General features: G+C 39.0%; 1 protein-coding gene and 1 long non-coding RNA gene across 6 annotated transcripts in view; one reads left to right on the top strand and one right to left on the bottom strand.

Annotated features, from left to right (window-relative positions):
• Positions 1–12,461, bottom strand: part of LOC121931194 — a 972,450-nt gene that overhangs the window by 479,199 nt on the left and 480,790 nt on the right. The gene's annotated exons all lie outside the window — the stretch shown is intronic.
• PARVB (parvin beta) overlaps positions 1–12,461 on the top strand; it is a 54,696-nt gene that overhangs the window by 38,250 nt on the left and 3,985 nt on the right. For all 4 annotated transcript variants that reach the window (XM_042468624.1, XM_042468626.1, XM_042468627.1 and 1 more), the window contains exons 7-11: positions 1,717–1,775; positions 3,151–3,170; positions 3,738–3,799; positions 8,765–8,833; positions 10,480–10,581. In XM_042468624.1, the coding sequence (XP_042324558.1) occupies positions 1,717–1,775; positions 3,151–3,170; positions 3,738–3,799; positions 8,765–8,833; positions 10,480–10,581 (312 nt within the window). The remainder of the gene's footprint in view (positions 1–1,716; positions 1,776–3,150; positions 3,171–3,737; positions 3,800–8,764; positions 8,834–10,479; positions 10,582–12,461) is intronic.

The following is a 12,461-nucleotide window of genomic DNA, read 5'->3' as shown; positions in this document are numbered from 1 at the left end:
ATCTCCATTTGTCAGAGGAGAAAATGAATTTCTAGCAGGAAATACAGTTCACATAACAACAGCCAATTTCACATCGGTGTATTTGTCAGTCTGATGGTGAAAAGCTACTGCCTTATCTGTATTTCTTGTTTGCCTTCCTTGGAGCAAATTCCAGCATATTTGGGATGGGGTCTTGATGTATTTGGGATGGGGTCTTGATGTATTTGCGTAAGAGACTATGGATAATGGATATGGATAATGCCAACACTGGGCATTTCAGTAGAAAAGATGGGTCAGCCAAAGACTAGTTGAGTGCTGCTTCTCCCCCTCTCTCTCTGGCGGATCATCAAATAATAATCAGGGCTGTCATCAAATTAAGGAATGCTTAGTTGATATTAATTATACCTCAAGTAATTAATTTTATTAATATGCTTGCTGCAATTGATTGTTTTAAAGAAGGAGACACTTTTTATTTTTGCTTTTTAGGTAGTTAATGAGTTTAATTCATTGGACATATTCCCCTCATGTTTGCAGTGAAGAAAACTAAAATAGTGGATGACATTTTCTATGTCTTTTAGAATTACAGTACTTTAATTAAAAACATTTCCCCCCAAAATATGTCTTGCTTGGTCATTTGATGAGCACTATTTGTCTGAGCCAATCTATTGTAAATTGTAGTACTACTGTTCAAAATATATGTTATTGATGTTAATATCTTGATGTATATTGTCTCAGAACCAATTCACAGGATTAGCTCTTTGCCTGAGGGAAGGAGGCTTAGTTTGGTAGAGAGAAACAAGAGGTGTCAATTCCTCAGGTAATGATCAGCCTTTGTAAAGATAATAGAGGCATACTTCAGTTAACAAAGCCCCTGAAGCTTCTTTTTTTTTTACCTAGTCTTTTTATGGCCATCCAGTGAACTTTTTCGTCCTTGTTCTCTATTCACCTAGCAGGGTTTTTTTAAGCAGCATTGGCATCAGGATGATGACTTCAAAGGGGCTGGAGATACTTCAGTGCTGATTTGCAGCAGTATATCTGCAGCAAACAATGCAATCAAGCTTCAGCTGGGAAAGAGTGGGATTCTGTTTGAGCTGATCCTACTGTAGCCACATGTGCCTACCTACAACAGGCAAGATAAGCAGCAGCAGCCTCCACAATTCTTCACTGAACATCAACAGCAAAAGAGAGAAAGTGGAAGACCCGACAAGCCTGCCTCACCAGCTAATCCAATATGTGTGTTTTTTTCAATGCATAGATCTGAAATGGATATCATAAGCAATGTGGAGAAAGAAAATAAAACCATCCCTGGATGCATTTTGGAATAAGATTTTAAATTGTCTCTAGAAGATTCAAAATGTTTTTGTTTGCTTATGCAAAGTTTTCCTGAAACATTTCACATGTCCATATTCTTAGTTTTCTATAGAAAGCCTGCTGAAACATGCTGAACATGCTTTTTTGGGGAGCGGGGGCTTAGGAGCCTATCCCTCTTCTTTCCATGTTATTTCTGCCTCTGTTACAAAAGTTTCCGTTAAATCAATCATGCCCAGGAACACATCTACTTCATTATATATCTGTATCTAAACAGATAAAGGAAGAACAGCAAAACATATATACCAGTGTTTTATAGACTGACTTTCTGTTCAGCTGAAGCTTTTCAAAATAGTATTAGAATTCGGTACTGTTTATTTATCTTTCGACATACCAATAAACCTGATTTCCAATCTTCCTATTTTCCAGAAACGAGAAGGGCTACTCCAGACAGCCCATGTCACAGAGGAGCTCACTACCACCACAGAGTAAGCACAAAAATTAATATTCTTTTACCATAGTGTGGTTATCTTTGCCATTTAAAAATTTAAAATGTAGCTGAAACCATTAGCATTACATTATGCAAAGATGGATGCTCACCATCATTATGCTCTGTGTCTGTGCATGTCAAGTTCTTGTGTGGAATTTGTTAACATAGCAACCATCAATTTTATTCAGTAAACACAATCTGTATCTTTATGTACATTCTGTAAGTATACACACACACACACACACACGATTTCAGTTACTCTGCCTTGAGTGCATCTTTTCCATAATGACTAATTTACCAAGGAAACTCTGTACTAAAGAGGATACTGACACATGTTCTAGGGTGTTCACTAGGATGAACCACAGATTGAAGACCTCTGATAAACACACATAACCAAACTGCAGCACACCCAAAATAATGAGTAGTGTTGAATATTGGATCTCATTCTGTGTTATAAAACTATACTTAGTATTCCTAAAAGTCATTTAATGAATGTGCAGGAATACCTCTTTCTGGATTCTCTGGGGTCTACCATAATTGAATATTGCAAATACAACCACAATTTAAATCTATATCTTGACATATGTGCACTGTCCCAAAAGTTCTGAACATCTAGTGCAGGACCTGATGGCAGGACTCTTCTGCCTCTGCTGCTCAGTTGTACTGCAATATTTGGATACTAATCTTAAAGCTGCAAATAAAAGATACAAAGGAGGTGGAAATGTGTAATACAAATTCCATTATAAGGAATTTACTCTTTTGCTCCCTCCTAAATACATAACTGAAAATCCCACTCCTTATTCAAGGTGAAAAGTGCCTCCTCCTCCACCCTGACAACTGCAACTCATCTCCTCTCCCTCTTATTCTGAACACTGCTAGCAAGTATAACCACTTCCTTAGGACTTCCCCACTGGGCCAAACCAATAATTCATAGGAGTTACACAGGCACTTGGGATCTCAAGACTTGGTAATCGTGTACTGTGGGTCTGTGGTACCTGCTGGGGTTTGGTTCCAGGACCCCTTGTGGATACCAAAATCCACAGATGCTCAAGTCCCATTATATGCAATGGCATAACAAAATGGTATCCCTTATTTAAAATGGCAAAACCAAGGCTTGCTTTTGGAATTTATATTTGTTTTTAATATTTTCAAGTTTGGATGCTTAAATCCATGGATATGGAGGGCCGGCTGTATTATAAAATCAGAAAACATTCCATTTTTTGGTATCGTGCCTTTCATGAAAGATTGTGCAGTGACATTGACACTGGATTTGAGGAGAATATCAGCCTCCTTAGTTTCCCTATTTAAATTAAAATTCTTAGGAAAGTAGAAAATACATTACCTAATGTTTACTTAAAACTTTTGATTTGCAGGATGATGATGGGAAGATTTGGTAAGTAAAAGATTTTAACTTGGAAATAAAATCACTAATGGTGTTCTAAGTAAAAAAACACCCTAGTATTAACATTTTAATAATATATTTGGAACCACAAGTGTCCCATTATGCTTTGTGTGACCTTTCAGTATGACTTCTGCCATTTTGGGTTGCCCTTAACCTTTTTTGTGTCCATGGTGGGCTGATGGGATATTGCTTACTCCTTTCCATTTGGTACATGATCTTGGGATCATCCTGCAGATGTTATGGATGCTGCTTTCCTCCTGGTGAACTTTTGCTCTGTCTGAAGAAAAGAGACATGTCCACTAAGGAAATGATGATATATATATTCCATCTCTTGCCTAATCTGAAGTCTTACTTGAAACAGACAATTAACTTAAGATAAATCACCCTTGCATTGTACACATTACTCTTTGAGTCCATCATATCGGGGTTTTTAGTGATATAAATGATTGTTGTGCATATTTTGCTTTCATGAACTCTCACTAAAGACCAATCATTGTATTATGATCTGTTATATTGTATTCTGAAAAGTAAAATCCTCCTTTTCTTTTTTTAAACTAGAGCGAGATGCTTTTGATACACTCTTTGACCATGCTCCAGATAAACTAAGTGTAGTAAAAAAGGTAAAAAAAAATCTTTGTAGTTAATGGGCATATATGAAATATTTTTCATTCTTTGCCAATAACAAGGGGTAGTGTCTTGGTGTCCCAGTTTGTGAATGTGGAATAATGTATTTTTGGACATTTCATCAAGGTTACTAAAAATTATGTATTTCTAGATCAGGGTGGCCTTGCTGATGGTAGTGTTCAGATTAATGCACCCCCCCCCCAATAAGTAGATCCCATTCATTAAAGATGGACAGAATAATATTTATACTACACCCAAGGACATTGGCTTGGGATTTCAGGATTGTTATAGTCACTGAAAATGGGTTCTCTGAGCTAATTTATCCTATAAAAGATAAGAAGGTATGTGGGGAAAGGGGTGGTTCATCTTGTTAACCTCAAGTGATTAACATTGTAGTTTGAAATGTATACTAAATGAATCACCTTGCTTGAAATGCATTTTAAAAACAGGATGTATGCAGTAGTGTTAAAATCCTCCTGTGATCACATTCCTCCCATATTTTATGTCCACTCTTAACAGATGTTGGTAGATTATTATAGTTTTTTGTAGGTTTTTTGGGCTATGTTCTAGAAGAGTTTATTCCTGACGTTTATTATCTTCAACTTTTTCTAATACTTTGCAATCTGACCTTCACCCTGGCCAGTGCTAAGATAAAGCGAGGAATGACATTTTATTTAACTGAACCTGTATAGTCCAGTAGGTTGATGATGGAAAATGAGAACTCTGGGATCACTCGGTACCATTTTCCTGTGTGGTAATAATCCTTGCCTGTCTGCTCCCTATGTAATGAAAAGGAAAGTAACAAATTGCTTCACAAACTAAAGGTATAAGAGCCCATTTAATCCCCCAAAAACTGCCCATTGGAATGATTTCTCAGCTGTACTATTAATGTTTATTTTCAATTGGAGATACCAAGTTGTGAACCTAGGACCTAAGTCCTGCAAAGCATGTCTCCTGTCACTCAGTTATGGTAGAAATACTTTGATCTAGAACCATTTGTAATACTTAGGTGTAGACCTTGTGAGCTTTTTTCACATCATAGCAGTCACATTTCACATCTCAGAAGTGTGTAGAGAAACTCTGCATCAGATATTTAAAGGATGTCTGAAAGAACAGTCGGTGCCCACAGTTTATGTAAAAATCCAGTTTTTCTGTCCTGTTAGTAGTCAAACATGTTTTGCAAATTTTTTTGAGGACTGAAAGGCAGGATAATGCTTGAAGGATAGTACACCTGTGGAAGTTGGCCCATAACTCAGTGTTAAGGCAGATTTTTGCATCCTTGATGTTCCATGTGGTGATCCTATACACTTCAGTTAGAGGAATCCTTCATACTCCAACTAGACACTCCTTGGCTAGTTGAGCTAATAGTCCTGACAGTATAATGCAGTTCCATTTGTCAGAACAGAAAATGGTATCTCTGTGAAACCACTTGCAAGACTCTGAGACAGTTTAGCTGCAGTTGAATTTGTATGATTCTCATTCTCTGGCTTGGTGGGAGGAGGAATCTGTGCAACTTTGGAATCCACACAACATGCATTTCTCTGTCACCATCCAGAGACAGAAAGAACAATTGAAGTCTTCTGATAACCGAAAACAAACAGGCTTTGCTGACTTTTCCCCTTTGGCCATCCTAGAGACCAGTTCTTCTTCTCCCTTTGCCCACAACAGAACTCCTTCTTGTTGCTCATCTTTCTTCTCTGGCTACCTTTCAATTTCTCTAACTCCTATATTTTCCATGGATACCCTTCCATCTGCCTAAAGTTAGGCAAGTCTTTCTTTCTTTCCTCTGTATCTGGTGTGGCTCTGGTAGGAAAGGAGTGAAGCTATCAAAAACAAGCCCATTTAGAAGGGATTGGGCCAGACCAGACCACTCTGATGGTGGGGCTGTTCTGGCCAAGGCGAGAACATGTTGGGGGCAGAAATGAATGGCAAGGATGCTTTGCAAAGGGATGTGCTGCCAGTGATGCCCTACAGCCCTCTGCATTTCACGAGGGGTGAGTCCAAGGCGAATGATTGGCAACAGGTTGTATCCTATTCCACCCAGGATTGTACCCATGGCCAAAAGGGTGTGCAGCCACCTCTAAATGCTCAGCAAGTTTCCTGCCACTTTGCCCTGAAAATGATGAGGCTGTATGTGTTGCGTCCATGATTTTGGCTGTTCATCACACACACACACACACCCTCACAGCTAGATTTCAAGGTTGTTAACCATTCTCTAAAGGCAGCTCTGGAAGGGTTAGTCTTCTCATTTAATAGAGAGCAGCATCGCCACAAGGATGGCCAGGAACAGCATGATCATGTTCATAACAGCATGGTGTCAGCAGTATTACTCTCTGCCCCCCTTCCCTTGAGGGATGAGATACAAGTACAGTTGTTTAAGCCTTTGTAGGAGAGATGCCTTCCCGCTCTGCCCCCTTCCATCAACCCTCCCTTCCTCAGGCAGCATTTTCTGGGGAAGGTAAACAAAAGCCTCACCATACAGCAGTCCCTGGGGAAGATAAGTCATTTTTAAAGTTGGTTAAAACAACGTTTGAAAGCACATGATACCTTTCAGGCTGACCACAAGGGGGCCTCAGAGGCCTCTGCTAAGGATTCCTTAGCAATTTCTCAGGCATTCAGAGTGCTGGCTAAGAAGCATGTTCACACTCAACGCAGGGATTTTCATTGGGGGGGGGGGTTCCTCAGGCTTCACAGAGGCTTTCAAGTCAGATGGTCTCTGCTCAAAGCCTGTTCTGGTAAAAGAAAGGCAGTGATTCCTACACTGTCCTCTGAGAATTCAGACTGTGAGTTGTAAGAATGTGAGTTGCTTGCATCCTTCACAAATCACGTTCCCCAAGCTTTTCACCAGGTCTCCCTGTCCACAAGCAGAGAGCATGAACGCCCTTGAGTGTGGGTGCCTCCGTGTCTTTCCCCTCCCTCTCATCACCAGAGTAGTCAAGAGGGTGAGGGGGGAGAGAGCAGAAGTAGTGCTCATTGCTCCCTACCAGCCCAGGAACTTTGGTTGTTGGATCTCATGAACCTGTCCCCAACAGATCCATGGTATTTCTCACTTTGGCCAGACCTGCTAACTCAGAGTCCCCTTCCAGATGTGGCTTGGCTACAGCTAGGTACAAGGAGGTTGAATGGAAGGCTCTGAAGAAATATGGTTATACAGAGCCTATGTTTTTTGACAGGCAATCCACAGCAAGGATTTATGAGGCCACATGGAAGGTTTTTACTAGGTGATGTAAAATCAGTACCATTCAGTGTAGCAGGTCATCTGTATCACAGCTCCTGCAGAGAGGACCAGAGCTTGGCTTTAGGCCTAATACCTTAAAGAGGCAGGCAGTTGCACTGTCCTCAGTTCTGTCTAACACCCCAGGAGCCCTGCTGTCTTCTCATGCACATGTACAAAGGTTCCTTAGGAGCATTACCATCATACTGCCTAAAGTCAGGCACTGCTTCCCATCTTGGAGCCTGCTCTTAGTTTTAAAACAGCTCAAGAAACCTCCATTTGAGCCTTTTATGAAGGTTTCTCTTAGGCTTCTTTCATTAAAAATAACCTTTTTGGTAGTTATCATGTGTCTGCTCATCATGTACCAGAGCTGACAGCCCTTTCAGTTAGAGAGCACCTCTGCACCTTTAATGAGGACTGCATTTCTCTCTGACATGACACTTCTTGTATCCCTAAAGTACTTTCTAGCTTTCACCTGTCCCAAGAATTCATTCTTCTCTCTTTCTGTCCTATCCTTTTGCATCCACAGAAATTATGGCATAATTTGGATATGCACAGAATGCTAAAAAATTACATTAGTAAAACTCAGTCCTTTTGTCACTGTGACTCTTTGTTTGTGTCTTTTAATCAGGCCTTATTGGAATGTAAGATGTCTAGCTCCACAATAGCCACATGGATCAAAGCCTGCAGCCTAATGGCATATGACACCACCAAAGTACCTTGCCTATCTAACATCATGGTGCACTCAGGGCAGTTGCCATGTCAGCAGTGTTTACCAGTAACACTCCTATCATGGATGTATGTAGGACAGCCACCTGGAGTATTCCCATCTTCCTACATTTGCCAATACATGTTTGTCAAGTTCAGATCAGTGGATACTGAATTTGGGAGAAGGGTGATGTAGGAGGTGGTTAATGATTAGGACACAGTCAGTTCCTTTCTCCAGGAAGCAAATAAGGAGCTTGGTTATGTCCCATGTTGTATGGATTCCTCCTTTCACCAACACAGAGACTGCTGCTTTGGATATTTACAACAAAGATGCATTCTGCATAGTTGAGAGGAGGAATCTACCCCCTCTCATTGTGATTAGTCATCACCCTTTTCATGTGCAATATGTGAGGTCCTTCATTTCCTTTTTTCCTTTTGTTCTCTGCTAATTTTTCTGTGTGCTCTGTATTCACATTTGGATAATAAGATAACTGGTCTTTAGGATGGCCAATGGGAAGGAGTCTGCAAAGTCTGTTTATTTTCGACTATCACAAGACCTCAGTTGTTCTTGCCAGTCTCTGGATAGGCATGGAGAAACCCAGGTTGTGTGGATTCCTAGGGGTTCCTCACCTCAACAACCCAGAATGAACCTTCAGGGAAAATAACTCAGTGCAGCATTCTCTAAGTTCTTTCTTCCCACCTGTGAATTTACAGTTCAGATGACTTTCTTGCTGTTTGAAAACAAGCTGCCTGAAAAGTCTGGATAGGCTTTGCATGGCAGGTTTTAAGACATCTTCAGAGTGTTTTGCATGGGAAAAATAAAAATAAAATTTAAAAAACACACACGATACAAAGTGAGTCCCATTTCAGTTAATTCCAAATATAACAAAGGTACCAAAGTATCATAATAAATCAATGTGAGATTTGAATATTGCTGGTTTTGCATTGTGGATGTGTCATGCTTTTCTTAGAATTAAAAATATACGTAAATATTGGTTACATATTTTTTCTTCTATCACATTTCTCTTTTCATTTTTAGTCCCTAATCACTTTTGTAAACAAGCACCTAAACAAACTGAACTTGGAAGTGACAGAATTAGAAACCCAGGTAAGAGATACCCAGTAACAATGCTGAATGCCATACTTACGTGTTAAGGCACATGTAAAATGTAAGATTTTTCAACAGTAAAAAGTGGAAAGCTGCTAGTTTGCCAATTCTGGGGGCAAAGAAAGACCATTTACTCATTAGCTGATTAAAATCCCTGCTTTTCCACCCAGTTATCTGAATCTAAATACTATGCTAGTTTGAGCTTCTGTATTGTCAAATGTGGTGGTGGGAAATGTTGGTCCTCAATGTGTTATTGATTCCACTTCCCTTTATCCTTAGCCAGGGTACCTATGGGTAAGAGATCATATGTGTTATGATCTGGCAATATTTAGAGGATCACATGTTCTTCATACCTGTCCTAACTGAAATTTATTTTTTTAAAGCCACAACTTTCTTTTCTCTTCCTTATTTCAACTAAATGAAAGAAAGGGAAGAGGTTGCAGAATTGAAAAAAACATGTTCGAGACATTTCTCCTTAACCTAAATCCATATGATGAAAATCTATGAAGTGACTGAGGATAGAGTCCTCTTCTTAATTTCTGCCCTTTTCACTATTCTATTGTTCCTCTCTTTACTTGAACAGAGGACTTCTAACGGGAAGAGGTATCTTATTCATTTGACTCAGTGTGGTGTAGTGGTTTGAGTGTTGGCCCAGGACTCTGGGAATCAAGGGTTCAAATACCTGCTCAGCCATGGAAAACAAACCTTGGGCAAGTCATACTCTCTCAGCCTAAGAGGAAGGCAGTGGTAAACCCTGGAAAAGTTTTTGCCAAGAAAACACCATGATAGTTGCCAAGAAAACACCATGATAATTACCCTTAGGGTAATTATAAGTCATAAATGACTTGAAGGCACACAACAACTCTCATTCATAGGGTCACCAGAAGTCAAATCTGCTTGGCATGTAAGAACAGCAAATGGGAAGGGTGTGAGAGTGTGTGTGTGCTACAAACGTTTCTGTATCCCCCACTTGGTTGTTCCAGTAGTATGGAGTTGCAGTGTATGTGGGAAATTGTGTTTATTCCTTTAGAGGATTTTCCATGGCTTCTTGGAATTTTGCCATGGCAGTAGCAACTGTTCTTTATGTTGACTGGTGGTAGTATAACAAATTTTTGTAAAAGTCAGCTCTTCAGATTTAGTTGTTATACGAGCCTTGACTAAGTAGCTTTAATACAATATGTAAACAGTAGTTCATCAGGAAAATGGTGTTCCATCAGTAAGATTTACCTGTAAGGAAATATTGAATACAGAATAGACATGCTGTTATCTGCATCAAAATTATTTTATCCTAATAAGACAAGTCTATTATGAATTTCATTCTCTGTACAGCATCTTTCTATAACGTAAGAAATTAAATGTAGTCACCTTGAGATAATTGTATTTGAAGATCAAGCAGATATGTAATTGATTGATTCCTTGGCACACTTAGGAATACTTTTTCCCGTTTCATTAGGTTCCATTTTGTGTTCTTCCTCACTTCGATCCTGAATTGGATAAGAGTTAATTGTCAAATGCCTGCAGACATCTAGTGGTGTAAAGTATTTTGACTGGACCCAAATTTCCTGTAGGCTATTGATTTCTTCATTGTGTTGCTTACAAGCACTGTTTGACTCCTCACTGGAAGTGTCACTGATATTTCTCTTCAGTTTGCAGATGGTGTATACCTAGTGTTACTGATGGGCCTTCTTGAAGACTATTTTGTTCCTCTCCACAATTTCTATTTAACACCTGAGAGTTTTGATCAGAAGGTGGGTAGAAATTCCAGAGAGGCAACTTTCTTGTGCTGTATTCCATGAGTTGCTACTTTCTGTTTTGCCCTTTTTTATTTTTGCCACTGAAACCAGATCAAAGCTGTGGTGGTGGGGAAACAGGCAGCCCGGAAGGGGCAGCTTGAAGCCACCCCTTCCGAAGATAGATTGGGGTTGGCTTCAGGTCATCATCAAAGCATGCATAAATCTAATTGGCTCAGGCGCTAATAAATCCCAATAGTGCAATCAGATGCTTTATGATACACTTCATGCATGTTTTTGTGTATGCAAGAGAAAAAAGAAAAGAAATCTAAAGATAAAATATCTTGCGCATCTATTTTAATAATAAAAGAAAATGTCTGTATATGTGTAGTATCTTTCTGTGTAGCCATAAGACGTTGTGCCATCATATTCAGTGAATCAGAATTTAATATAATGTTTTTGATGGCAGGTCAAGTTGCAAAGCTAAGTTTCAGGTTGACATTCCAAATGGAGGGGATCTTGCTAAAATCAAAAGGGGACAGACATTTCATCAGGAAATCATAATGGATGTAACAAAATTTAAAATAGTGTTTTGCTTGTTGTGCACATGGCAGTCCCTAGTTTCAAGTTGAAATTTAAAAGGAGTCTTCCTAAAAGCAAACAGGGGCTACCATAACTCACTGGAGCATCCTGATAAGACAATACTGAAACTTTCTTGTCAAGATTTGTAGAAGCCCTTAATGTAAAGGAAAAACGTTTTCTAGTTTTTGATATGCTGTGTTGATGGAAAGGCTATATGTAAAAACAACAACAACAACAAGCCTTCATATACTCTCTGTCATGTTTATATACCAGTAGTTAGAATATATATGTATTGCTTCATCTACATAATTAAGATCGTTCTTAAACAAATCAAACATAAAACTATAAAATCTCCCAAACTCTAGCATTATCTGTAGGATTTTGCTTTTGGTTGAAGTGGGGGTGGTTAAGCATGAATTTTGTGAACAATTAATTCTAAGGGAAGGGAAACTTTTGCCTGTTTTTATTGCCCAGCTCAGTGAGCTGTGAGCAGTTTTAATTAAATTCTATCCTCCTGTGCCAATGCAGTATCACAAGAAGTGGCCATAAAAAAGCTCTGTGTCTGTGTTGGGTGCATGCGCAAAATACCCTGAATCTCAGTACAGAAAGGAATTCCTCTATACTGCAGTGTTGCTGCTGCAGCAAACTTCTTATTACAAATACTAGACTAGATTTTCTACAATACAGCCCTTGGTCAGTTTGATTATCATCTACCTTTTGCTTATTATATATTCAGGTATCATGAACGAAACCTGCAAGTTTACATGGGCAAGCAGGACCATTGTTCATTATAAATAAAATAAAAAATGCATCAATTGATAACTAAAATTATTATAATTATTAATAATTAGCTTGTATATGAAGCAGCTTGTGTAGACAAATGTATTGAAGATCTTATCCTATGTAGCATGTTAGCTCCTTTGGCAACCAAACTAAATGTGCAGATATTTCATGTCATATAGCTATTCTGGACATTTAACTATTTCAGACACAGTAGGGTTGTAGTTTTCCTGTTTAAGGTTCCCACTCAAATATGCGACTCCTTGCCAATAGAAAGTTAGTTTACCACCAACCCAATGTAATTTTCCACATGCCAGGATCTTTCATCATCATCGTTGTTGTTGTGTTGTTGTTGTTATTATTATTACTACACAAGGGAGCAATTATATGTGTGAGTATCACCAGAGGTACAATTCAACAGGGGCATAACCACAAGAAAATTCTGAACATATTTCAGTTTATTTATATTCTGATCATGGACCAGCACAGGTAAAAGGGGGACAGAATAAAAGAAGGTAAAAACAAGGTAAAACACA

The sequence above is a fragment of the Sceloporus undulatus genome, chromosome 5 (genome assembly GCF_019175285.1).
Source record: "Sceloporus undulatus isolate JIND9_A2432 ecotype Alabama chromosome 5, SceUnd_v1.1, whole genome shotgun sequence".
NCBI lineage: Eukaryota > Metazoa > Chordata > Lepidosauria > Squamata > Phrynosomatidae > Sceloporus > Sceloporus undulatus.
Note: the sequence above shows the minus strand (reverse complement) of the source record. Positions and strands in the feature narration are given on the sequence as shown.